General features: G+C 41.3%; 2 protein-coding genes across 6 annotated transcripts in view; one reads left to right on the forward strand and one right to left on the reverse strand.

Annotated features, from left to right (window-relative positions):
- The window catches only part of KRIT1 (KRIT1 ankyrin repeat containing), a 19,106-nt gene extending 10,005 nt beyond the window's left edge, over positions 1 to 9,101 (reverse strand). Inside the window, exons 1-9 of one of the 2 annotated variants that reach the window (XM_015853351.1) lie at positions 8,992 to 9,101; positions 7,937 to 8,007; positions 7,103 to 7,237; positions 6,512 to 6,671; positions 5,097 to 5,189; positions 4,111 to 4,240; positions 2,146 to 2,389; positions 1,735 to 1,850; positions 1,163 to 1,306 (exon numbers count right to left, since the gene is read on the reverse strand). In XM_015853351.1, coding sequence (XP_015708837.1) covers positions 1,163 to 1,306; positions 1,735 to 1,850; positions 2,146 to 2,389; positions 4,111 to 4,240; positions 5,097 to 5,189; positions 6,512 to 6,671; positions 7,103 to 7,204 — 989 coding nt within the window. In that variant the 5' untranslated portion in view covers positions 7,205 to 7,237; positions 7,937 to 8,007; positions 8,992 to 9,101. The remainder of the gene's footprint in view (positions 1 to 1,162; positions 1,307 to 1,734; positions 1,851 to 2,145; positions 2,390 to 4,110; positions 4,241 to 5,096; positions 5,190 to 6,511; positions 6,672 to 7,102; positions 7,238 to 7,936; positions 8,008 to 8,991) is intronic. The other variant, XM_015853350.2, reaches the window with a different exon arrangement.
- Positions 8,027 to 26,987, forward strand: part of ANKIB1 (ankyrin repeat and IBR domain containing 1) — a 77,064-nt gene continuing 58,103 nt past the window's right edge. For 3 of the 4 annotated variants that reach the window (XM_015853344.2, XM_015853348.2, XM_015853347.2), the window contains exon 1: positions 9,504 to 9,601. The gene's annotated coding sequence lies outside the window, so the exon portion shown is untranslated. Of the gene's footprint in view, positions 8,738 to 9,503; positions 9,602 to 26,987 lie in introns of those variants that run through there. The other variant, XM_015853346.2, reaches the window with a different exon arrangement.

The raw sequence follows: 26,987 nt of genomic DNA on the forward strand, positions 1-26,987 counted from the left end.
CAAAAGATTTGGATTGCACTTTCCTTTCTCCAGTAGCATCCGAGTAGCTTCAACTTTTCCATACCTGCAGACAGATTAAAAATGTAACATACACAACAAATATAAACTAATATCTTCTCCAGATACTTCTAAATTAAAAAAAAAAAAAAAAAAAAAAAAGTACAGTGCCTTGCTCTAGAGTTTTTAGCTTTCCAAAGATGGTGAACATCACAGTTTGTATAATTTCTACATGCATTTGGTACTGTCTATCAATCATTTACTAGATTTATTGTAGACATACCCAACCCTGCTTTACACTGTTTGGGTAGCTGTAGAAATTCAGTCATGGCAAAACAAGCTCAGCCTTGTCTGCAAAGAAGTCAGCGTAAGAATTTGCATAAAGCTTCTGAATGTCATGCAGATGGCTCCTAAGACTCATGCTGGTAATTGGGAAACCTGGCATGACCTGTGTATGCAAATCTTCTGAAAAACACTAAAAATCAAGTAAGTCATTTTTGTTTGTTTTGGTGCTTTTTTTGTTTTATTTTGTTTTTTAAACAGCCAAGCTTGATCTTTATGTTCAGGTCATCAGACACTGCTATAGATACAGATAACTACCTTCTGCTTAAAGATGAAACAGAATTTTTTTTGCAATGTCTGACAAAAGCTGTGAAGAAATTACAGATTTAAATCATCACAGCATCATACAATCAAGCAGGTTGGCTTCTGGAGATCATGTAGTTCAGCATCGTGCTCAAAGCATGACTATCACCAACACTGAGCTCAGCTATTTGCTGTGTTACAGAGCTGTTCACAGCCTCTAACCAACAAAGACTGCAAAAGTTACTACAGTAAACTAGACCCAGAGTCTCCAGCAGCAAGTAAAACAGGTACTTCAGGACAGTTGTAGGGACAGATGTAAGAGGCAATAAATAAATGTCTGATGATACGGCAACCATACCTGGTCTTCTCTGAAACCACTCAGATAGCGATTATCTCAAAACCTCAAGCAGTATTTCTCTTCAGAAGGTTAATACTAATACATATTAAGAGACAAAGTATAGAAAAATCTACATTTTGTTGCTCATTTTTGAGTCTGTATGATGAATTACATAAAATAGCACAAAAGAGTCATGACAGCAAGAAAGTATTTGATTGGGAAAACTATATTCAGTTGACTCACCAGCATGCGTAATGGATTGGTGCCCAGTGGTCACTGTCTAACTGATTAACAGAAAACTTTTTATCCAGAAGGTGGCTTAGCAAATCAGAGTCGCCTTCGCAAGCACTGCGGTGAAGAGGGAAATCGTCTACCCACTGGTGTTCTCTATGAATTAAAAGGGAAAGCAGGAGGGAAACACAGTTCAGAAACATTTAGACAGTTGAGAACATCAGTTTTTTAAAATGACTAACTCAGGACTAACTTGATGTCTATATGAATAATAAAGATGAAGCTCATACAGCCAAAATGTCTCAGTATTTGTACAACCAGCATTTTAGTCATGCAGTACCCAAGCCACAGCTTTACTCATTATGCTAAGAAACGCTTCCCTAACGTTTGTAATTTAAATCTTTCTTGATCTGTCCTTTAATTTGTGTACTTAGAAACTTCAAATAGATTCTTTTTTTAAATATGCAGTTGTACAGGAAAGCCCTAGAGTAAAGAGAGTCTCATGCTGACCAAGTCTGCTAAGTACTACTGTAATATAACAAAACTAAAGTATATGTTAATGAAAAAGAAATGTAACATAATACTTGTCCTCTGTGACACTGCTCATGCTACGTTGCCACTTTTCTCTTTTAGGAATCTGAATTTTTGAATAGTCTGGGGCTCCAAGGCCAAAGTAGGGATTTATTACCACTTTGTCAACCTGTGGAAACATAATTTAAATAAAACTGAAAAAAAAAATCTTACTGAGATTTGGCCAAACAACCCCCCATGCAGCCCAAGTATTATCCTGGTGCCAAAGTAATCATTGTAATATTTTGTAACTGAAGAGATTAACGTTGAAGTGTAAGGATTTGAAAATCTGTTTGGCAGTAAGTATGCAATAAAGAAATCTGATAATATTAAAACATAAAGCATGCACAGAAAAAACAAATAAAATATGAAACAAAAAATGCATGTATGATCCACAAACACAAAAAAAAATATATAATTCTTACCCTGTTGGTATACTGAAGGTCAGATCCAAATAAAGGATTATAGATACACATATCTGCTTTCTCTAATGCCAGCATTTTACTCTTTATTTCCAGAGCAGTATAACCCATGTGTAATGAGCTCTCTGTTTGACCAGGTTCTATAGCATAAGCAGGGTTTATTACGTTTGTTTTAATTCTCTCAAGAGGAGATGGTCTGAATAAAGCTGGGATGGAATGAGACTGGGTATGCCGTTCATCCAACCACCTGCAGAAGAAAATCGGCAAGCTAACTCATTTCCTGGTAGCAAAGGGCTATTCTGATCATGCTTGTCCACAACTTTGTTTGATAAACAGTTGTGTGTATGGTAACTACACATTTTAATTAAAAAAAAAATAATTATAACGTGCATAGGTAATTCTATAACACTACATTAAGCCCCATACAGGATATATTTTTAGCCAGTGTGTTTGCTCAAACATTTCCTGCAGATGCAAAGTCTCAAAGAAAAGGAAATTAAAATATATGACAGAAGCAACAACAGTTACAGCCAAAACACCTGACCACACCAACATGTTGCTGTTTCACTTCATTTACTTTCAGTTTATCAGTATTACTACTCTCAAGACACAAATTTTGCAACCCAAAGCATTTTAAGTGTGACCTCAAGTTGCAGTATCTGTACAGACTAAGTAAGACTTCTGACTCTGGGAGGAAGCAGAAGGTCCCTCAACAGCTTCCAAAAGGCCAGTTCTCTTTCACATAGGCTACCAACTGTCTTTTCATATAACTGCACTGAAGATCGTTCTGTTTTAAGTGGACTACTACTGACAACAGAGGAGGGTTTTAGGCCCTCTCAAAAGCTTGAAATAAACACTCACTTTGTTAGAATACAATTAATTCTGTTTAGTGCTTTATCTTGGAAAGGTAGAAAAAAACACACACATGCTTTGGAAAGAAAAATTCACTGATAGATTGTTTGGAGCTTGCCTGTCCCAGAATCACATCTAAGAATGTGGCTTCCAGTGTAGAGCATATGCTTAGGCCTGGATTAAGTCCCATATTGAATCTATCGTATGTTGCACAAGCTGTGCTCTCTTCACTTAGTCATCACCCTGCTGTGAAGAAGGACATTAAAACTACAGTCATTGTGCTCTAAACACCCTCTTGCCTGTCTGGGGGTATCTTCAGGTAATTTCTCTAAACAGCCAGTAGTTTAATTAAATATGAAATCTTTCACAAGTATTGTTTCAGACTACCTACTTAGAGAATAATCAATATAAACTCCTTTCTATTGTACTTCCAAGGTTTTGCTCACATCTGTAAGGCTGGTGACATGTTAAACAGAGCTGAGAACGCGAAGGCAATTCACTACATAGCAAAGAAATATAAAATACTGCATAATACGTACATGAAAGTACAGAAATTGCAGAAGTCCTACACACAGATCTTTTTAGGCAGTTGTCTGTAACTTAGTATTAACTTAGTATTTTTGCATTAGCCAAGATTTTTGCCTAACTTTATTTATGTGTGGCAGAAAGATGTGCTCATAAACATGGTGTTTTCCTACTCCTGGAAGGCCTCATTCAATTCAACAGATACTCTTGCAAAGAAATTCATGTAGCTTTGTAAAGCCTACATTAAAAAAGGAATCTGATATGTTACATTTCCAAACTGCTCTAAATCTGGCTACACGACTAATTGCCTTTCTTAAAGTAAAATCCCTATTGCAAATAAACCTGTATGGTTGGGAGAGATGCACTCCAGTGTTCGTAAAGGCAAATCTAAATGCTATAAAATTAACAGGATACTTCTACACTTTTTTTTTTAAGATTTAGAAATCTGTTGTTGTGCTTCTCATGATCCTGAAGTAACATAACATCATTTTCTTCTTAATCATAAGAACGATGTACAAATTATTTGCTATATCTTCAAATTTTCTTGTTTATCTTCGACGTCATTGTATTTGCACTCATGGTATTTCTTACTTATCCAAGGCAATTAACATTCTTGCAGTAAGCGTTGCAAAATGGGTGCTGGATTCACTGCAGACTCTCATGATGTCTTGTAAACAGTAGAACACAGGGCAGCCTGGACTGTATGTGTATTTTGTATTATCTAAAAAAGAAAAACACTTCGAAGATGTATCAAATAAAATAAAATTATTTTCCCTCCTGTGTCTTTTGTAGTTGCATGTTCCCAACCTGCTGACAGCAGTTCAATATTTTTCCAAACAATAATGGATAGAAATTACATCATAGTCTTTACATAACTATTCATATCTCAACAGAGCAACCTTAGAAACCTTTAAGTGTTCAGTTACTATTTCATCACTGTGATCAGCTTCATCTGAGGAATTAATATTAAATGTGTGCTGTCACCAGGAAAAAAAGAATAGGACTTCAGAACTAAAGAGGTTATTGCTATTGGTAACTCTACAATGGTATTTATTTATTTGATAGTTTTTATCCTCAGAGTCTTACCACAAAGGCAAAAAGAAGTTTCACCAAAAGCACAGAGGCATTTGTTACAGGCTTGTTTTTAAATACTTTCCTGACAAGCAGAACACTTTGCTTCTTAAAATGTCATTCATCATTCCTTATTCAAACAAAACTGTTTACAGAATTTGCTGAGCATTCTTCTCTGAGTAAACAATGCTGAACTGAATAGTCTGGATGTCTGAAGTAGAATTACATTCAGTACATTTTATAGGAGTTGATTATATTTCAAAATATATGCATTCAGCGAACACGCAGCTTAAATCAGAAACGTGCTATGGTTGTGGAAACAAATGCAATACAATCTCCCAGGACTTTAAGTAACATTTTCAAGTTTTAAAGTATACAGGTTTCTACCTAACTCCAATTTTGCAATGTTTCAATAAAAAAGACATATAGAATATTCACAAAAATCCTGAAATCTTCAACTGAACTTCTGTTAAAATGGATGCAACTTAAATGATGCTTAGTGTTACCTTTCACAACAGTTGGAACGATGTAAAGTGATGCCTCCTGGCCTGCTCTCTCTCCATCAAGAGGGAATGTCTTCATTAACACTACACGCTTCCCTAGCATGTTACATTAAAATGAAAACATTAACCGACACAAATAAATACATAAAAACAGTCTAGAGATGGCTAACTGGATGCCTAGCAGACCAATCCTTCCTCATTTCTAGGAAGAAAAAGGGCATATATACTAGCTAAAATCTAAGTTAAGCCAAGAACATCTAAATAAATACACAAAATAAAGAACGTCATTAGCCTGATAAATGACAGCACTGTACACCTTTTTCATAATAGCTTTTCCCTCCTCCTGATCATTCAGGTTGCTCCCATCTCTCAAAACTACCGATCTTTAAGTTAAAGAAGATTCCTTCTGAAATGGGATAGAGCAGCTGCATTCCGTATTTCATGTTAGGGTGATTCATGTAGTGGTAGGACAGTATTTTCCATGTCATCCTTCCTTCCACCCTTACAGAATCCAGCATTTTGTTTGCTTTTCTTACCACAGCTGCATATTTCAGCAGAGGCTACACTAAACTGTGCATATTAATGCCTGCATCCCCTGTGTGAGTCAATTCAGAACTGTGGTATGAAACAGTTTTGCTTTTGTTAGGAAGTGTGTTTTAACACTATTATGTTTCCTGCCTCACAAGTTTTGTTAAGTCCATCTGCAGCATTTTACCATGCAACCACCTATTCCTTTTCCAAGCTGTTAGCACTGTACTGTCTTGTTTGGCCTGACAACCTTCCCAGTGTAACCTTGCTTACAAAACAGGGAGGAGAGGAGATACGCAACAAAAAAAGTGCTTTAGTCAGTACAGTTTATAGCAATTTGGAAGTGACATAAGCTGACTAAACCAATTTTTGTCAGCACAAATGCAAGGTCACTTGCTGGACCAGCCACATCACAGTAATGGAAAAAAACCAAAACACCAACACACTCATCCAATTATATATGTAACCAATGCAGTTATGCCACATGTACATTCAGGTAGATACTTTTAACAGTGCTGGCATTGAACAGACTTTACAAGCGACCAATTCACTATTTGGAGTTCTAACTCAAATTAAGGGTTAGAAAAGCAATTTCAATTTGGTTTGCCAAAAGTTTAATTCTCAATTTGAGATGAAAAAGCAGTATGACAAGGAAAAGATTCACTTCAGGATCTTTTAGAAAGCATTTCACAGAGATGGATGGTAAAGAGAAACTGGCAAATTAAAAGTTTTAGCTGTGTGGCTCAGTTTTTTGTTGTTTTTTTATGAACTCAAAGCAAACCTTTCTATCATACTAATGTCACGCTCTTCAAGTAACTCCCCACGCCCTGCTTAAATTTTAAACTATTTTACAGGGCTATCAAGAGCAAATCAGATTAAAATATTTTTACCTTTAATACCCTGATTGGCCGGTGAAATTGGTTTGGTGGCTTCTAGCACATAATCCAAGATGCTCTGGGTTATTTCAGTGCCGCCCTGCAGCTTAGTTTCCAATAAAACTTTCTTTCTTTTTTTCTTTTGACCTTCAATGGGAACCTCGAGCAACAAAATCTTTCAAACAATAGTAAAACAAAAGGACAACTTAGACAAGTATAGAACAACTCTGTACCTGTGCATGTATTTATCATGCCACTGTAAAAGCAGTAACATAACTCAAGAAGTACCGAATCTGGTGGAGCAGGATGGCAAAGTCAGAACAACCTCCTTAACACTAAGGCTAAAGACAAAAAGACAAGGCTGCACCCCCGCACTGAGCAGCTCACAGGGCAAAAGGCCCTGAAATGAAATAAAGCAACAGGAGTACAAACTGTAAAGCATTCAAATATTCTAATAATAGGGCGTCACATAGCAGATATAAGACATGCATGTATATAATTTAAGCCATCTTATTGTCAGATTATCTTTTAAGCTGTATTATTATACACTTATTATTACATGTTATTTTAAAAACACTACTGAAGAAAAATATTAAATAATTTTACTTCATAGGATTTAGCTCGATATTCCCGAGAATTCAGGCTTGCAGTATTTTTTGGACGAATCACTGCAACATATGCATTCCCAATGGTTTCTGGATTTCCCATCTCTTCTTTTTGTTTTTAATTATTGTTTTATCCCTAGAAATAATGAATAAACAGGATGATTCAGTTAAAAATAAAAACAAAAATAAATCCAACAGCACGCAAACTCCAGAATACTGTAATTACGTGTATTGATTCTTCGTGTTACTCATTTATTGTTCTTTAACTGGAAAAACACCAGTGGTCATTGTAGTCTGCTTCCTGTTCATTAAGTGATAACATGGACACGATTAAAAGAATGGGGGACATTATGTAGATTTAATACGAACAATCTTGTCTAAACTTCTTTTACAGTAAAACTGTTTTTCTTCATTTTGGAAATGTCTTCCCATTTTACAAGGCAGACAAAAAACTGAAGAAATTCAGGGCACTGGAAACCACGTGAAACTGAAAAAGAAAACCACTCTAAAGTTGCAAACATACCGATTCACAAATGGTGCTATTACAAAGTACCGCACTTCGATCAGTTCAAGAAAAACCCTCATTTTCTATTTTTTTCTTCCAATAAGAAGCCTGGCCTACAATAAAAATATGCTATAATATGGACTACATGTTTTTTTCCTTTACTTCAGTAGGACTGTAAGCTGGGGCACAATTCAATCAAACTCAACTTCTAGGAATACGTCACTTAAATTCATTCAATGGCAAATTTGGTAACTCCCTTTCATTCCACATGGTGTCTGTAGATTAATCTGTTCATGAAGATTTTTAACTATACTGCTTTACACTCTTCACCTTTATAGGATGAACAGAGGTCTTCAGATTTCCATGCTTTTAATCCAGTATTTTTGCTGGGACCAGACTACCTGAAAACAAATTACAAATCATATAAATAACAGCACACACACTTTCACCTCTAGTTAACACAACTGTGTTACTTAGGTAATGTAACGTAACACTTAAAAAGTACATCAGAATGAAAATATCTAAATATGGATTGGCATTACAGCAATGTCTAGGAACGTCAAATTAACAATACGGTAACTTGTGAGATGTAAAGGAAGAAGAAAGACCCATTCTCTTTAGAAGCACGTTGCCTGGGCTTCCCTACGTGCCCTGGGATGCTCTGGGTTCATGGCACGGCCCGGGACAAGCAAAGTAGCGCGGGGTGAGCACTGAAAGGTTCCGTGCTATGTTCAGAGGGAGGACGGCGAATTCAGGAAACAAATGGCTCTGAGAGCTGCCACGTGACTTCGGAAAACAAAAAGGGAGGACAGAAGGGTGGGGTGGCGAGGATGTGACAATACAGATGACCACTTTCTGAAGGCGTCGCCAGTGATGCCGACCAGACCCTGACGCGGTACCGCGCACTGCTCCCAGCGGGCAGACACAGCCCCGAGGGATGCGCTTCGAGCCGCTCCCCGAGAGCTGCAGGCCCTGCCTCGCACCTGGCCCGGGCTCAGCGCTTCGCTTTCATCTCTCAAAGGAAGAGGCCGCCGCTCGCCCGCAGGTGGCCGCAGCTGAGCCGCGAGCAGCTGACCCGGCACTACTTCCCTTCCCACACGAAGCATCACGACGCGATCGCTGTATTTGCAGGTTGTACCCGCCGCTTCCTTTACCTCCCAGCCTCTAACACCCATCTGCTGAGACCCCACAGCTGTGCCGGAGCCTCCCTCTGGGCCCTGCCGGCAGCGCCGCGCCCCCCTTAGCGACCCCGAGCCCGGACCCCGCCAGGCCCCGCCGCCCTCAGCGGGGAGGGACGCAGAGGAAGCGGCCACACAACGCCCACCCCGCCCCGCGCAGTACAGGCCCCACACCGCCCAGCCTTACGGCCAGGCCCCACTCCCGACCCCTTCATCCCGGCCCCTTTTGCTCCCTCGCCTTCCTCAGTTCCGCCGACCACCGCCTCATGGTCCCGCCGCGGCCGGCGCCCACAGGCCGCGCGTCGTTCAGCCCGCTCCGCTCCGCCCCGGCCCCGCCCCGCGCCCTCCCCCGGCTCTGCGATTCGCTTCCCGTCGGAGCCCCGCGGGCCGCGGCCGCCGATGAGTTTCCGGGTCGGCGGCCTGAACTTCTGCCGCCGCCGATCGCTGACCGCGGGCGGAGAGAGGGACGAGAGGAGCGGAGAGGAGCGGAGCGGGTGGGGGGCACGAGGCGCTGCCGCCGTCGGGCGGGCGGGTGCTGAGGGGAAGCGCCGCACGGGCCCGGGCAGCGCCGCCCGCAGCCGGCAGCGCCGCCTCGAACAAAGGGGCAGCGGCAGCCGGAGCCGTACCGTAGCGCTCCGCCCGCGCGTAGCGAGCGGCACCGCCGGCTGACAGCCCCGTGACACGGCCCGGCAGACAGACAGAGCGCTCTAGAGACAGCGGGGAAACAGAGACGGGAGCGTCCGCAGAGCGAATGGAGGCGCGGCGTGCCGGGCGCCGAGGCGCTGGAAAGGGCCGGGGAGAGCCCCTGTGAGGAGCGGTGAGTGCCCCGCCGCGGTGGCCGCGGTTGCAGCTGCGAGACCGAGCGCGTCGGGGCGGCGGCTCCGCATCCCGTGCGGGGCGGGGGCTCCGCGGTGTCCTCGGCGCGGGGAGAACCAAGGGCGGCGCCGGGCCGGGCTGACAGGAGGCGCCGTGGCGGAGCGGTGGCGGGACCCCCCTCCACGGGCCGCGGGCGTCTGGCGGAGCTGCGGGCGAGGGGCCGCGGGGATACACCGGAAAGTTGGGCGCTGGGCGAGGCCGCCGCTCCTGCCGGGCCTCCCACCGGGCCCCAGGGGCGGAAGGAAAAGTGTCGGCAGCGGCAGCGTGCGGTGAGTCCCGGCGGGACGGCCCCGCTCCGTGATGCGGCCGTACGCGGCCCTTCAGGAATGAGAGCGAACGAGCACGGTCTCGTTTGTATTTTTCCAGAGAAAAGTGTTGAGCCCCGGTAGTGTCAGCACATCAGCATAGTGTGTGTGTCCGGAGCGGCACCGCTCTCTGAAGCGTGTCGGAGTGTGCACTGGGAATCCAATGGCTTCTGAACACTGAGGAACGGTGATAGCACAGCACAGCGCCGGCCGTCCTTTTGGTTTATGGAGAGCAAACACCATACGAGGTCCCGACACAGCACCGAGTCCCCATAAAGTGCTCTGCAGAGTGAGGCGTTCTCCTGTGACCCGTGTTTTGCTCATGGCCTCGCCTTCCTTAATGAAATGTGGCGTTTTGGTTGTGGCTGAGCATCAGGTGTACTGACATCCACATATGCGTTCTGAAAAGAGAGAGGCTGCTTTGGAGAAACCTACTGATTATAGAGCTTAGCCATGAGGAGAGGCTGAAAGGGAAGAGTGAGTCCTGCACATCTGGGGATTTTATCTGTGCTTCTCCATCTCTTTGAGCGTGAAGTGTGATCCTTTGGCTTTTGGATACGGGGGAAAGTACTTCTTCACCCACAAGAAAGAGGCTCTGTTCTTACAGAAAGTGACATCATTTTTCAGTTCCTAACATCTCTCTCATTTCCTTGAGATGGGTATACGGATGTGGTGGCACTTACAGCCAGATATCTTCTTAAACGTTGCTTTTTTTGTGGTTGTGGAATGCACGATTGGCTCAAATGAAGAGTTCCAAAAGTTCCTGTAGTCCTGCAACAATTCTTAGTTTAGTCATAAGGGTATAAAATATTTTAGTGATGTATTAGTTATTTTTCCCCAATTATTTTTGTTCTGTGGTTTCATGTTTTTGCTTTGCTGCTTTGATTTCATACCGTCTCTGTTGCCTGAGCTGTTAATGAACTTCCCCTCAGATGTGAATTCTTGAAGTCGCTTTCTGGTGTTGGCCTTGTTGGAACTTTGTCTCCTCTGATAAGGTGACTCGTGACAGTAAGCAGAGAATTGGAAAGGCAGAGCTTACAAATATGTGTGATGGATCAGTTGTGTGTCTGATCACACTGCTGTGTTTTGCATCGCTGATGCTGGTACATAGCAAAGAGGGATCCCTATGTTAAATTTCTTGGGGGTTTCCCCCTCTTTAATAAGGACAAAAAACTAGGTTTTCAATTTTGACGTGTACTTTGTGAAAATAACGCTCTAAAAACATACACATAAATGAACCAAAAAGACTCCTGGAAGACCTACAGTCACCAAAAGTGGAGTAAAGACAGACAGACGGTAGCCAAGTGGTGTATATTCATCTCAGAGGGGTATATTTAAACTGCTGAAAACCACTTAGCTTTTGCTATATCATAAGGGCTGCATCAGAAGTGCAGTCTGGGCAGTTCTGAGTCACTGTGATGTTCTGAATAAGGCCTGAGTTCACAGCAACGATCTGAACTAGTCCATTTGTATTCACTGCTGGTGGCCAAGTGCAATGGCATAATAACCCTTTCTCATTTTAGTGTTGTGAAACAAAGTATAGCTTTTCATAGAGGAGAAGACCTAACACAATTGACTTCGGCACCGTCTGCAAGAGCGTGTGATGCAAGTCAGTTAAACAGTCTCAACTTTTGGTAACTGGATAATAAGCTTTGAAAACCAAAATGAGTTGTTTTGCTATCAGAGCAGTTGGCTGTGGCTTCTTTTCTTGTTTGAGCAACACAGTAAATCACTGCTTGGATACCTCCTACATGAAGAAATGTTTGTAATTCTGGACTGATTTTCTGAAATGTAACTTCTTACGTGTCTTTTTTTCAGAAGCCGGTGTAAGAGATAGGAAGAAACACATTCTAAAGAACAAGTCTATTGCTTGTTCTCAAGTTCTGGATTAACTAAAAGTACTGGAATACTTCTTATGTAGACAGGCTTTTTCTTAATGTTTTGCCTTTAAAAACAGCTTTTTTTTTCTTTCTCCCCTCTGTTATTGCTTTTCCATACAGCATTTCTGCTGCTCTCAGAGCACCTCTCTGCATTGTGCTGTTTCCCCTCTACTTTGTATCGTCTTCTATCTTTTATTTCATATAGAATTGAAGGCCGTGTACAGCAAAACATCACTTGGTTTTGACTTGATGTAGACTGTAATAAATGATGTCACCTAGAGGTAAAGTGTGAGGTAGCCACAATCATTGTTTTACCACTTCTCAGTTAAGTGTGAAAATTAAGTTTAATTCTCTGATAATTATCTTAAAATCTCAACAAAAAAGGTCCTGTAGGGGCTGGTGACCTTTTTGGAATGTAAGATGCTTTGAGAACAATACAGTTTGGAGGCTTCAAAGCTGTTCTGGGGAAAATTAAGTTAACAGTGTTAACTATGCATATGCTAATGGCAGATTTCTTGACTGTTTTGTTTGCAAAGGCAATTAAATGTAAACCAAAGTTGGCAGCTGATTCTCTGTCCCGGGTGCATCACCTGGTAATTGCTTTTCTTGGCATTTTGCATAGGAGAGAATTAGATTTTTCTAGTTCATAATTCTGCTTTCAAAACAGGCCCTGCTCATCCATGTAGGAGATGTATCAGGTGGCTGCAGGAGCATCATGCCCTGTTTGTGTGAGGCTGATTTTGACCCTGATCTTAAATTACTAGAGATGCAGGGCTGTGCGTACGTTAGGACTTATTTTAAGCAGCAGCAACGTGTGAATGCTGTTGCAATAGAATTCTCCTCTGGAATGTTTTCTCTCCATTCCTTGTGTGTGTAGATGTGCAGAAATGTTACTTTTTCAGGATGTTCTTTAAATCCGGGTGGCTTTGCTGTGTGCTATTTCTCAAAGCAGCTGGGAGACAAGGAAATACACAGTCAACTCTCCGTCTGCAGATCGATATGTAGAAATGTCTTGGCAGCATAGAGCCCAGAAAATGAGTTGTTGCTCTTTCCAAATGGTGAGTTTATCGGTACCTTTGAGAAACTGCAAAAACATACAGCTACTAAACTGAAGCCCAAAGCTCCAGCTGTGCTAATAATGCAGGGTATATGCTTTAGCAGTTTAAGATCTTATGCTGATGGAGCACTGTCTTTAACTATAAGGTGAGAATTTGGGCTTTCAAGGCAGTTACATAGCACATTTCATGGGAGGAGGGCACATGGCTCTTCAGCAATGGTTTGACACATTTTTTTTTCCTCCAGAAGTAGTTATGTTATGGAATTATCAAATAACGTAGGTCTGTGCAGCGCTGTACATTGTATGCTGCTCTAAGATTGAAGTACTCTTTGTGAATTAACTCAACTACTGTGTTCTCTGGCCTTGCTCCTTGACTTGTTAAAATCACTGACACAGTTGGTATGTGAGCATAGGTCTCCATATTCAGAAGAATGTGTCGGAGAGGATATTTTTGATTGGAGCTATTTCAGTGAGCCACCAAGCACAGACTGTGCATCTGAAATACAAAATAAATAAAGCCACAACAGCCCAAGTTGTGGATAAAGAAGCAGCTTTACTAAGTGCCTTGTATACTGAAATAAAAGATCTTCATAATGTTCATTAGTTAATGTTTAACTGCTTGAAAGTTTGTCACCTGTTTCAAGGCGTAATTGTGTTCAGTAAGATGTCAGCCCTGTGCACTGCCAGGCAGCACTGCTGCTCTCACGGGCCTCAGCCGGCTGAAAAAAGGGTGGGCTGAAGCCTCATGAAGTTCAGTGGAGTCTGCAAATTGAAACAGAATAACCTGGAAAGCAACTTTGCTGCATGTGACATCACTTTCCTGGAGGACACCAAGTTAACATGAGTCAGCAGAGCGCCTTTACTTAAGAAGAGAGAAGCCAGCGGCTGAGACAAGTGATTATTTCTGTCTACTTGGCGTTTATGTGATTGTATCTGAAGCAGTGTCTGCTTTGGGCTTCCCAGTAGAGATGCTGATGTACTAGGGCAGTCTAGGGGAAGGCTACCATCGTGATTAGGTAGTAGGAGCATACAATGTAAAACGAAAAGCTGGATGAGCTGGGTGTCTTCGCTGTTTAAAGAAGGCTGCGGGCCTTTATAAGCCCGAAATAAGGCTGCGGGGCTTTATAAGCCAAGAAGGAGCTGCTCTTTCTTTAGAGACATCCACTGTAAGCAGTGTGTGTATACATATGATTGCAGACTACTATATAGGATTTCTCTATATTCCTTTATAAAAAGATATAGCTACTGCCATGTGCTGTTGCCCAAAGTAGCATGGGTTTGTTGGTTTCTGGTGTCTGAGGAACGGCAGGAAAGGCCAGGGTTTGCCTAATGGTATGATTCTCTTAAGAAAAGGATGAATCAAGTTTCTCCTAAATTAGTCAGAAGCCTTCAAAGTACACTGAATTTGCTTTGGTTGTGGAGGTTGTGGTGTTAGAATAGCCCTAAGGAGTTGCTAGTAACTATGTCTTTCATTTTTTGCAGGTATAAAGGTTCTCAATTTTAACAGCTGTTCATGAGTTCCAAAATAACCAATCTTTGCTAAGGAAAAAATTGAGAGCATCTATTTCCTGGATATAACTTCTGTATGAAACCAGACAGTATTTTCTGGATGTTTTCAGTATCTTTTAGCTTCCCCACTTCAAAGTAATAACGATATGCGCATAAAGGCAGACTGGCTCAATGCTAAATGAAGTTCAAGAAGTTTATTTGTGTAACTTAAAGCCTCAGTATGAACTTTGAACAAAAAAAATGTTCCAGTCTACTCATGGCTTACTGTGAAAATAAATCACATTCCTGGAGGCAGACAGCATACTCCACATCATGCCTCACTTTAGCCATTGCATACTTTCTTTTCCCCATGGCTGCCTGGCTGCTTTCTGAAGTTGTCTGATGATTCCTGTTGTCCTTTCCAAGCTGCTCACCCGGCTGCTGTAAGTGACGTGACGCAGAGTGGTGTGTGTTGTACTGACTCTCTGCAACTAGGATTCCTCTAAAGAAGAGCCCTTTCTCTTTATATATTAGCATTCTTCAAATTGAAGTGACCGTTTAGAGTTTTTCACTTAGAAAAGCAGGCCTGAGTATTCTGTTTCCAGAGTGGATTCAGTAAGACATGAAGCAGTAAAGCAGAAGATTGAAGGATTTTGTTATGGAGTTTGACGTTCCACTTGATGAAGCAAATAAAATATCTGGTTCACACAGGTACTTAATTGCACCCTGCAAATGTAATGTAATAGCTCTGCTTAGATAGGTGTCTTTAATCCCTGGAATGCTCTCCACTCTGGAAAGCAGAATAGATCCAGAACTCTCCATTCTGCTCCAGTGGGTAGTAGAGTACATGGAATTCAGGTGGTTTTTATACAATCAGCCACTTGAAAAGGGAGGGTTTTTGTTTTTTTGTTTGTTTTTTCAATTCCATCTCTTCATAGATGTGTGTTTTTGTTGTTAGTCATGGATGCTCTTTGAGTTGTTAGGTTCTGCTTCTGAGATCCTTCTTATTTTTACCATTATATAGATGTTCTGCTTCTCTTCCTTCTTATCTATTGCTGTTTTCTCCCTTCTGAGTCTTCTAGGGAGAAATTCAGTACATCCAGAATACTCTTCCTGCTATGCAGGATGTTGTACATGCACATAGGGTGGCACTAGGCTTTTTGCATGTGAGGTTTTCAGAAAACCATAAGACTTAGATCCTCTAAAACATACCTACAGCCTGTTGATTGGACATTTCAGTCTCTGCATCTCCACCAGCATGGAAATCGTATCCCTGGATATGTTCCCAAGTGAGTTTAAATCGATTATAAAATATCATCCAACAGGATATGCAATATAGGAAGAATACAAATAATTGCTGCTTGATGTTAAATGTTACCCACTTCCAAACTGCAGGTGAATAGGGGCTGTGCTGGGCTTTTCTTTCTTCAGTATCATGTTAGTTCAAGTCAGTAGAACTTGCTCTCAGTAGAGTCCTGCTGGGTCCTCTGCAGCTAAAACAAACATCTCTCCCCACTGCTGTCTTGCTTTTTGACTGCCAAGGTAGCAGGACTTGGATGTATTTGCCATTCATTAAATGCAGGGTCAGCTGTGTGCTTTTGCTGCCTCTTGGGCAGTTATTTTAGTTGGTATTTCCACCTAGATCTTGCTTGCTTAGTATCAGGATTTGAACATCTGCTGCTATTAACCATCATCCCTGTTTTTATGCAGGTATCTGGAGGAGCTGGAGTGATTGCTGTGCCAGTTCCTCTATGGGAGTTTGCATCCTGGTACTCATTGTAGATGGTTTGGCACGGGGTGCTTACAAGCTGGGGTGCAGCAGGAGTGTGGCTCTGGTGCTGCAACATGTGCTCTGTGTCTGCAGCCTCCCACTCTGCCTGGCTGCATCCTCCTGTCTCTACTCCATGCAGTGTCCCCTTTTGAAAGCAGTGCCACTATCAGGGTCTTGTGGCTATTAAAGCATTAACACTGGGCAGTGTTGGAATATGAGTGTATGGGAAAGCTGGATTAGAAACAGGAAAGGCAAGATCAGCTCTGGTGTCAATTTAAACCATTTTAGATACTACAGTCTAAGTTTCTCAAGCAACATTAGCATTATAAAAAAATAATGGAGGCAGATTTCCAGCGTGCCAAGTAAGTGCTTCATAATAACAATAAAAACCATTTTCTAATTTCTGAAGCTCTCAGGGAGGTCTGGTAAAGGTCATACAGTGATCTGGGCGGCTATGACAGAGCATTGGGCCTGGGGGAGGACAACCCAAGACAGGAACAAGAAGTGCAGGGGATAATTAAAGTTCTGTTGTTGTCTCTTGTGGTCTCTTTATGAGCAGTAAGAACCATTTTTAAATAGGTGTCTGTATGTTTGGTGCTGTGGTGTGTTTTCCATAAAGCAATCCCAGTGTGTTTATGCGTGTCATAAGTCTGAGGGCTTTTGAAACTAATACAGCTTGTTCCTCTTGGCTACTGTCTCAACTGCCGCTGGTTGCCTTTGTTCCTACAGGTGTGTGAAATAAAACCTTCTGTAGGATTCTTCTTCTTACAGGCTTTGTATTTTTGAGTGTGACCTCAGTGTGTTTCTGTCTCTCTTTACTCAAAGTTCTACCAGAACCCAGCAAGTGCTGGATTGCTAATTGAATTTCCCTAGCAACAGATGAGGCTGCTTAAGGACAGCCTCACCAGGCATGATGGCAGAGGAAGCAAGCAGGCTTGTCAGACCTCAGAGGGTGGCAGGGTGACGAGGTTTACTCTGCTCTTTTGTATAAGCAGGCTGCATTGCACCATCTCAGCTTGGAATGGAGGCCATACACCTACTGCACCTGATGTGTCTGCTCTGCAACTGTGTCTGGGGACATCAGAGTCTTCCCCCACATGAAGAGGCACGGCTGCCTGTGAAGGTGGCAGGAAGGAAAGTGTCCTATTCACAGCGCCGACGCGTCAGGGAAAGCCCCTGTGCAGATGTCCTCTGTGACTTTCTCTGAGCAGCGTTCAGAAATAGCGTTGGCTGGGAATCTATTGCACGGTATCACTGACACCTCCCAGATCAAGAGTATGACCTGGATCTTTCTGTTCTGTGGGATCTCTGCACGTCGTGTAGCAGCAAATAAGTAGCACTGAGGTCCTAGAAGTCACTTTTACTCACCAGAAACACCAAGCCCACTGGCAAGCTGGTGGTGCTGGCAGCATGGTCAGGCATTCTGTTCTTACAGCTCTGGGAACTGCATGGAGGAGTTGTGTGACCAGCAAAGTCAGTGATGAATGGAGTCTAAGCTGTGTGAGCACCACACTGTCTTTTGATAATAGATGGGCTCAACAACAAGCAATATAAAGCAGAAGGCATAGGAATCCAGTGAATGCTGCTTTTCAGAAACCATGATTGTGGCACAGTTACTGGCTATAAGAAGTAAGAAGGCAGCAGCTTTCCATCCAAAAAAATCTGAAAGCATCCTGCAAAAACTTGGACAGTCGGTGAAGACAAATTAGTGGGATGCATGTGATGGTTGTAGCTATTGAATTGCAAGCCAAAGGCTTGTGCTGTGGGGACCATTCACAATCTGGTATTGAGCAGGCTTAAATCTGTTACCTCAGATAACAGAGATCACACATAACTGTCAAATTACAGTCTAAGTCTTTTTATAATGATGCCCTTTTTCGCAGTGTTCTGGTTTGAAGGATAAAAAGCAAAATATTTCCTGGCTGTTTTATTAGACTATAATTAGTGTTGATTGTTAAATCTGTTTCTGCACAAGGAAATCTTCTCCTTTGTATTGGGAAATCTTCAGTAAGATTTTTCAGATCTGTGTTGGCCATTCAAGGGTTTTAGGTGAGAAGGCATTTCCTTTTTCTTCCCTTGCAAAGAAGTTGTGGAGAAGAGTAGTAAGAAAAGCGATAAGGTTTACAGACTACAGGAGAGTGGAGGAACCAGGAAATTTGGAGAAGAGGGGCAAATTTTTTTAAGTTTCCTTTTATTTGTTGTCATTATGAAGTAGAGAAGTAAGGAAAGCAAGGTGTATTTGATACCATGAACATGACTGGAGAAAAAGTGCATTAGGGTGCTTATGCTGTCCTCTGTTTTTCAGTGTCACAAAGTATCTGAAAAGCATTACTAAGTGCTATGTGCTTATTTGCATGTAGAAGGTATGGTTTATGTAGAAGGCTGCTGAGGTGGCTCATACCAAGCTCACATAAGATTTTCCTTAATAATACTGTACTACACTGAGTCTGTCAGCTTCCTCTTTCCCTCTGGAGAAAGACATTACTGTATTCTGTTGTTTTTTACCCTACAGGTAGTTTCCTCTCTGAGGACTCCTAGGACTTCTTGTTCAACAAGAAGCAGTGTGCTGAATTCCCTCTCTTAGCAGCTTGTGTTCTTTGTCCTATGCCTGGCTACAGCCTTTCCCTCATAATTCAGTTTCTTTCAGCAAGAGAGAAGTCTTTCATGAGGCAGTGGGAAGTCTAACATAGTTTAGTATCATTGAAAGACAGACTGTCGCCCTTTCATCTTAGTGTAAGAAATAGGCCTCAAAGATTTTCTTTACAGAATTCTGGCTGAATCAAGCAAAGTAAAGGAGATTAGCATAGACACCATCCCTTTATAACGTATCATTTGCCAAAGTGAGATGTACGGATGTTGTGATAAGAGCCAGGGTCTAATTTTGTAGGTCTGATCTCAGAGCTGTCAGCCTGCCTTGAATCTTGTGGTAAAGCTATGGAGAGACTTTCAGGTTATTTTAATTGATGTGAATATGGTTTTCTTTAGTACACTTCTTGATAATTAAAACTGTGCAAAAATTACATTTTGTCACATTTACTTTAACACTACTTCAGTGCTGGCTTACTGGCTGTTAGTGTAAGCCTGATGTCTGTATCTGGAATATTAGTAGAAACTCTGTAAGAATGGGCTGCATCAGATGACACATGGAAGAATACAGCAACCTGAGGAACAGTCAGTGGTTGTCCTAAGGGAAAAGTCAGGGGCCATAAACCTATTGAATTTCTTGAAATGAAAATATGGTTGTTATAATGTAGTTGGATTTCCAAAAGGCATTTGACACGGTGCCTTGATCAAAAGTCTTAATGAATCCAGGTGTGGGAGAGAAGGAGGGTCCTTCACATGGAGAAGTAGCTGGTTAAAACAAATAGGAAAAAAAAATAGACAGTTTTCACAGTGGCTTAAGGTTACTGACAAGGTCCCAGATAGATGACTGCTAGGACCTGTGCTGTTTGATGTACAGATGCGTGATCTGGAAAGGATGGTAAGTGGTGAGAAGGAAGCATGTGAAAATCAGTTTAGATAAATGTGAAAGAAGGGTTGGAAAAAGAAATCTAAATCTTAATTTCTATATAAAATGGTTACCTTAGTACAACCACTCATAAACAAGATCTCAAGGCTATAATTAATATCACTGAGGAAAAATCAGCTCAATGCCTACTACCATCCCCAGAAGGAAATTGTGTGCTGAATGATTAGAGGTCACGCCACCACCATGTAAATCCATGTAAATCCATGCATTTTGCTTGCTGCTTCTGCTCTCCCAGCTCGAAAGTGCTGTGGTGACACTGGAAAAAGATCTGAAACAGCAAAAAGGAACAGAAAACTTGGACTGAATCCATTTCATAAGAATTAGGAATCAATGTGTAAGAGTAACCTCTAAAAAGATTGATCTGACAGCAGGATGAATTATTGTAGCAGGCAATATGATAGAAATCTCTAAAATCACAAGAATAAGTAGAGGGTTGGTTTTTTTGCTGTCTGATTCTCAGCTTTTGTAGATAGTGAAAATGGCATTTCTCAAGTGTCAGATTACAAACAGAAAGGTGTTTCTTCACACTGAATGGTTAAGCTGTGAAATTGTTGTGTCTGTTAAAAAATTCCCATAAGTGTCAGGGAGTTTTTGTACCAATTAACGGAAGAAAAATGTACTGCAGCGTATTAACACACAAGCTGCACGATCGGCTCATGCATTCATCAAGTGCTAAATTACTGAAGATGAGGGGAGGATTGTGGAAAAGGATTGGTTCATACTTACTAGTTTTGATACTTTCCTGTGGTATACTCTACTGTCAGCTTTCTCAAAGTATTAAATGAGAGGTATCTGATTCAGTAGGACCATTATTTCAATTGTATCATCTTTGGAAACAAAATGGGAAAGAAAGACTCGTGTTGGTAACAAAAAGCTCTTAAAAGAACTGAAGTTACCTTCTGTTTGGTTTCAGGTATGTGAAGAATATTCGTACTGTGACTCGATAGAAATTTTGCTGCAATCCAGATCCAGTGTTGTTTCACAAAAGCCACGTGATAAAATGCATTTATCAATAAAATGTTGACATACAAACATTAGAAGAGCTAAATGAGATTGCTGCAATTGAAAGAGTAATCTGGTTGTCATTAATATTATACATGAATAAAATTATCTTCAGCTTGCTTGTAGCTGACATCTTCAAAGAAAATTGTGGTTGGATATAGGATTCTCTTAAGGTAGGAATTAGCTTGTTTTAATTGCATTCGGAATTTTGCATATTTATTCCCAAGGAAAAATTGCTTTTATTTTTGAGGAGCTGCACGGTTTGTCATTTGTTTGTTTGTCTCTTTCTTTCTTTTCCCCAGTCTGTGTGAAATAGGTTCCAAAACTGCAGAGAGTCATTTTGAACTCCTGGCTTAATATCTTCAGTTTGTTTTTTTTCTAAAGCTTGTCTTATATTTTTATATAGAATTATCAATTTTTTTAAATTTATTTTCTTTTTTTTTTTTGCTAATGTAGTGACCAAAAGCTCATTAATGTTTTGAGTTTCTTAGTTGGCTGGGTAATCAGCTTTCCACACTGAATATCAATTATATCAGTAACACGTTGGCTCCAAGAATCTATTAGAATTTTTGCAGTCATGGACACAATGATACAGACAGTAAGAACATTCACAAATAAATATGTGTGATGAAGAATCTGAGTTTCAGGATGTGGCCAATCCATTAATTGTTGGACTAAAGACATTTTTTCTCTTAGCAGATTGTTTGTTGTCTAATTAGGCTTTTTACAGCTCTTTCTGTAACATGTAGAACTGTCTGCTGTCAGGAAGATACTGAATTATATCTATTAGCTTCTGAGGTCCAGGAACAGTGGGTAACTGAAACTGAGGAACACTACTCCTGCATTTCTTCAGCATCTAAACTCATTATGTTGTTAGAGAAATGCCCTGGAGAAATCATCAGAGTTTCTGCTGGAAGATCAGCACCATCCTAATCCCCTTCCAGTAGATAAATCTTGTTCTTTGCAAGCACAGTGAACAGGGCCCTTCCTTTCTCAGTACCTGGTTGGGATTGCATCTTCACACTGCATCAGGTACGTTTGAGCAGGCCTGCCTTCCCTTAGCTTTTACCAGAAGCTGTAGGATTATATGTCCAAAGAGATGCCTCAGTGTTCTTTAGTCCAAACTCATGGAAGTTGCCATTGAATTAGTGCACTGAGGAAGAAAAAGAATGCTAAATGATTTTATCTGAAGGAAGAATCATTTGATTACATAGGCTGCTTAGTGAAGCGTGGTATGATGTAGCCTGTATGCTAAACCAATAAAACAAAGCTCTTCCTGACTTTCTACAACTGCTGCAATAATTTAAAATGAAAACCTACTGCATACCAGTTAGTCTTAATCAGTACCAATGCAGTTGGATTTATTGGTGCACAGATGCTCTTTTATTGTTGCAACACAGTTCTGCACAAACAGAGCGTTTTGTTTTCAGGCAGTAGAAACAAGTTGTAAGAATGTGGTAACTGGAATGCTGTGGTTTAGAAAATAAAAAGCAGGTTTTATGTTGAAGTTTTGCTGTTTAAGAAAGGCTACAACAGAAAAATCGGACTTGGTTTTTGAAAGAACGATGAGATAAGAGTGGGGTGTGGCTTAACTGCATTTCTCTGCATACACGAGAAGTGTGTGCCAGGCAGGAATGAGCAGAGATCACAATGAACAACACTCCACACTTCTCAGCAATCCCAGCTATGAAATGAACATCGAAAAAGTGAAATGCAAAATGAAAAATGACTTTATTTCTATCATAGAACATCTGCTTCCTTTGCTTATGGCATAGATTTTTAATGTAAATACTAATTATAAAGCACATTGTAAGAGACTTTTTTAAGGTTTAGATGTCAGGAGAAGTAGTAATGTTAATGGTTTGTTTATGCTTCGGGGAGACTCTTTTGAACAACTAGTTGAGGAACAACTAACTTGAGGAAAGCTCGCTTCTCAGTGTCACTGGTTTGGGGATGTATTTTCTATCAGTGAAAATATGAAAAATAATGCACCGTAAGGTACTTGATTCTGTGAATAAGTGATAGTAATTCAGTATTCTGGGCATCAGAAATGTCACAACTTGTGGAAAGAGGCTATTAGTCCTGCAGTGTTGATGACTCCAAGTCGTTTCAAAATCATAAAAGCAGTGGTATGCTTCAGGAAAAACTGAGCTACCTGGTACTCTGAGTATGGATACACTACAGAAGGATGTGAAGTGTATGTAGTTACTGTGTACACAGCAGATACTCACAAATACAGGAGTGCATGTTCACAATTAAATGATTCTATTTTGACCTCTTGCATTCAAAATAGTGACTGAGAACCATGCTCTGGCTGAACTATATAATGTAGGTAAACAAAAACCCTCATGGCATAATGAGTAAGGAGTACTGCAGGGTGTTCTGTCAACTCAAGCTCATTCCTTGCTCTGTCTTTGCTCCTGAAGGAAACCTCCTAGTCCTGGCTGCCATATTGTATGGACAAGTAACACAGACACATATTACTTGAGAAAGTTTCAGCAAAGTAGATGTCATTTTAAGAGACTTATGTGATCTAATCATTTCCAAGAAATAAAAGCCAGAATAGGGACAGTCACTTCCTGGAAATAAAAGCCAGAAAAAGGAATGTTTGTAGGACAAGTACAAATCACCTACTTGTGTATGCTCTTATGTCTGTCAGTTTAAATAAACACCTACTTGGTTTTCCTTATTTAGCATCCATTGCAACGGTGTGTGCATGATGCAGGCTCTTCACTGTCCTTTCCCATTCCTGTTTTTACTTTCTGCCCACCAACTCTTCAGGCTGTTTTCCCTTGTGTCCTGCATTCTAATTGCTCCTTGCAATCCAAGCAATCTTGTTACTCCTGCCTCTTTTTTTCTACTACCTCTCCTGATGCCAGCAGGAGCTAAGGGAGCATAGAAGAGATGACAGAGCTGCCGTTCCTATCTTCTCTGCTTGGCTTTACCATTGCTCTTGGGAGCAATCATGGAGAAGGTTCTACTAATCACCAAACACAGGTAGCTGTTGTATCATCCCAACGTCCGTACAGTTACTTCAAGTAAATACCTAAAGATCTTTTCAAATGAAGTCATACAAATTTAATTACTTGGCTAATACAGATACTTTTATAAGACTGGCTCTTGAAAATCTTTGTAACATTAAGCCTCTATACTCCATTTCAAGCAGTTTGATGTAAAGTGGGTCAGATTTTGCACAAGAAGAGACTCTGGTACGTTTTCTCTTTTCTCTTCTCCTCGCCTTACATAGTAAAAGTCAATATAGAATTCTATTAAGAACAGCAGTCATTAGGGTTGCATTAGTGTCTATGCCAGTCACGAGGTACATTGATTTTATTAAGAGAACAACTAAGGGATGCTTTTTTGTGTGGGGGTGTTTTGGGGTAGGGTTTTTTTTGTGTATGTGTTGTGTTTTTTGGAGAGAGGGATGAGTGTTTTGTTGTTATTTCATTAAATAAACTTTATTTCCACTCTTTTTCTTAGTTTTCTTTGGCTTGATATTATCTTAAATCCTAAATCACTATCACACCAACAACACTGTGTCTCATTGCAATTACACTAGAGTGAAGTATAATCTTCACTATAACAAACTGTGACATGCTGTAACTAAATTTTGTTATGCATAGCCTTTATGTGCATGATTAACGAGTTTGTAGCCAGTGGAATAAGCAACCCAACATTTTAGTATACATGTTATGCCAAAAGTTACAAACATTTCAAGTTACATTTTGAAACACATAATTGTGTAAATTAGCATTAGATTAATTCCCGTATGTCTTTTGCCATTTCCCTGTCAGAATCAGCATTTTGCCAGTGGGTATATTAAATATTTGATCAGAACTGCAACTAGTTTTTGGGCATGGGTTAGGTGCAAGTAATGGCACCTTGGTGTGGTTAGCTGAGGGACAGCTTTGGAGCAGCAGTGTTCTCAAGATTCTGGGAACTGAGCACCTTGGCAAACAGGGTGTGCAAATCTTTGACTTGAAGGAATTAAACAGTTCCTCAAGTTGTCTCTCTGAAATACCGTGTAGAAGTTGTGTTTTGCTGTGGGAATCTGTTTCATTTCAAGCACACAGTGATCTCCTGCATTCTGTGTTTAGACCTCAAGTGAATGTTGCTTTAAAGGAGTGCTGACCAGTTAAATTGCCTCTTTGTTGAAAGGAAATTGATTTGTTCATTCATCTGAAAAAAATCACAGTATCTTTGAAAGATCAGTGAGGTCACGTTGTCTTTTAGCTTTATGGAGAACAGAGCTAGCATGTAAGAATGCTTCCAGGAAACAATAAAAGTATGTGCGTGTTTGTTTCTAGTCCAGCACTTTTGTGAATATCATTTGTCATCTTTCTCCAGCAGCTGAATATGTTTTCCTCACTGCCCACTTGAATAGCATAGAAACAGATACTCTTTTAATGTAGAGTGTATTTTAGGAAGCTTAGTCCCATAGATGTGTACGTAGTAATCATAATACACCAAGTAGAGATGTCCTATGTCACTCTTACCTTGTGTATTCATAGTCTTATCTGGTGAGATCCACCATCTAGACCTTTTTCATATTTACAAGGTACAGCTACAGTGTGACCCTACTGAATAGTTCACTTCCCTATGAGAAGCATTGTCAAGCTGGGAGGTGTGTGCTTCAGGACTGTGTTGAGGTTTTTCAGTGTATAAGAATTGTTTTGGCTGTTCGTGTGGAGGGTTCTGATCTTGAGCAGCTCCATGTCAGCAGCCTCTTTGTTTTTGCTTTCAGTTGATGTGCCTGGAAGGCCAAAAAGTTTGGATTTCTTTGTATTAGTTTAATGGTGCTGGCATTGTACTAACATGAGGGCTTTCAGCTGGCTGGATAACAGAGGCTCTACAGTTTTCTCTTCAGGCTACAGTGCAGTTTCAAACCTATTCACCTGAATCTTAACAAGGCTTTTAAGCTATGTTAAGCTAAGCAAGTGTACTTGAAAAATACATCCTGAACTCAGTCAGACAGGGTCAGGGTACATTGCCCCCTATTTAGGCTGGTTAATCAAGTTCCTTGTTGTTTTTTTATAGCTGTTCTTGAGTTGCTGTGGTCTATTTCTGTTCCTTTCTAACAGTATCCATAGAATAGAATATCTGAAATTGGAAGGGACCCACAAGAACCTCTGTGTCCAACCCTGACCCCACACAGCACCACTGAAAATCCAAACCCTGTGTTTAAGAGGCTGTCCAAACTCATTGAAATCTGGTATTTGGGGCCATGCCCACTGCCCTGGGCAGCCCTTTCCATACACACAGGCCTCTGGTGCAGATCCTTTCCCTAAGGCCAGCTGCCCTTCCCCTGGCACAGCTCCATGCCATTCCCTCGGGCCCTGTCGCTGTCACAGAGCAGAGCTCAGCGCTGCCCTCCGCTCCCTGTGAGGAGCTGCAGCCACCATCAGGCCTCCCCTCAGCTCCTCTGCTCTGGGCTCAGCAAACCCTCAGCTGCTCCTCATATGTCTTGCCCTTTAGACCCCTCACCATCTTTGTAATTCTCCTCTGGACACTCTTTAGTAGTTTTATGTCCTTCTGATGTTGTGGTACCCAAACCTGCACACACTGCTTGGGATTACCCTCTGTTTTTCTAAGCATCTCAATCTGATAGATACCCCCACATTTTTATGAACTCTGCTCCACACAGGGCCAGTCTGTTTATTCCCCTGTCTGTTACCCTGTAAGCCCTCATGTTGTAATCCTTCGTGGTTCTTTTACCATGTATCTTTTGTCTGCTGGAACTGATTTTAGAGGTGATAGACATTTGTAACTGAGCTGATCTGGATCATTGCTTATTGTATAATCAAACAAAACATGTCCCAGGCCCTTCTTGAAAAGGAGCCCCCCACCCCCAGCTGGCACAGTGACCTTGGTGCAAGAGGGTAAGGAGAAGGGCATCACAAGCATTTGGAGCTCTCGTGCTGCCAGCATGAGGGGCACTGAGGGAACACTGCCAGTCTCTGCCAGTTCGTATTTGTCAGTTTGTTACTGATGCAAACTGTTCTGAGTCATCAGCTGCTTGTACATCTTTATATAGAAGACTGGATGATACTTGTTCACTTTTGCTTCTGGGGTACGTGATGCAAAAGTGGTGTGACTTGCGGTAGAGAAAACACTTCTATAGACATTTTTTGAGCCACCAGTATTTTATGCACTGTGTCAGAAGTGTTTAGAGATATTTTAGTAGGTTGAGCAGTCTATCTTGCATTTGTTACACAACAACAAACACTGTTTGAAATTATAATGCCAGAACTATCAAGCATTCCTGCATTTAGCTTGAGTTAATCTACAAGAATTT

This window comes from Coturnix japonica, chromosome 2 (assembly GCF_001577835.2).
Source record: "Coturnix japonica isolate 7356 chromosome 2, Coturnix japonica 2.1, whole genome shotgun sequence".
In the NCBI taxonomy this organism is placed as follows: Eukaryota; Metazoa; Chordata; class Aves; order Galliformes; family Phasianidae; genus Coturnix; species Coturnix japonica.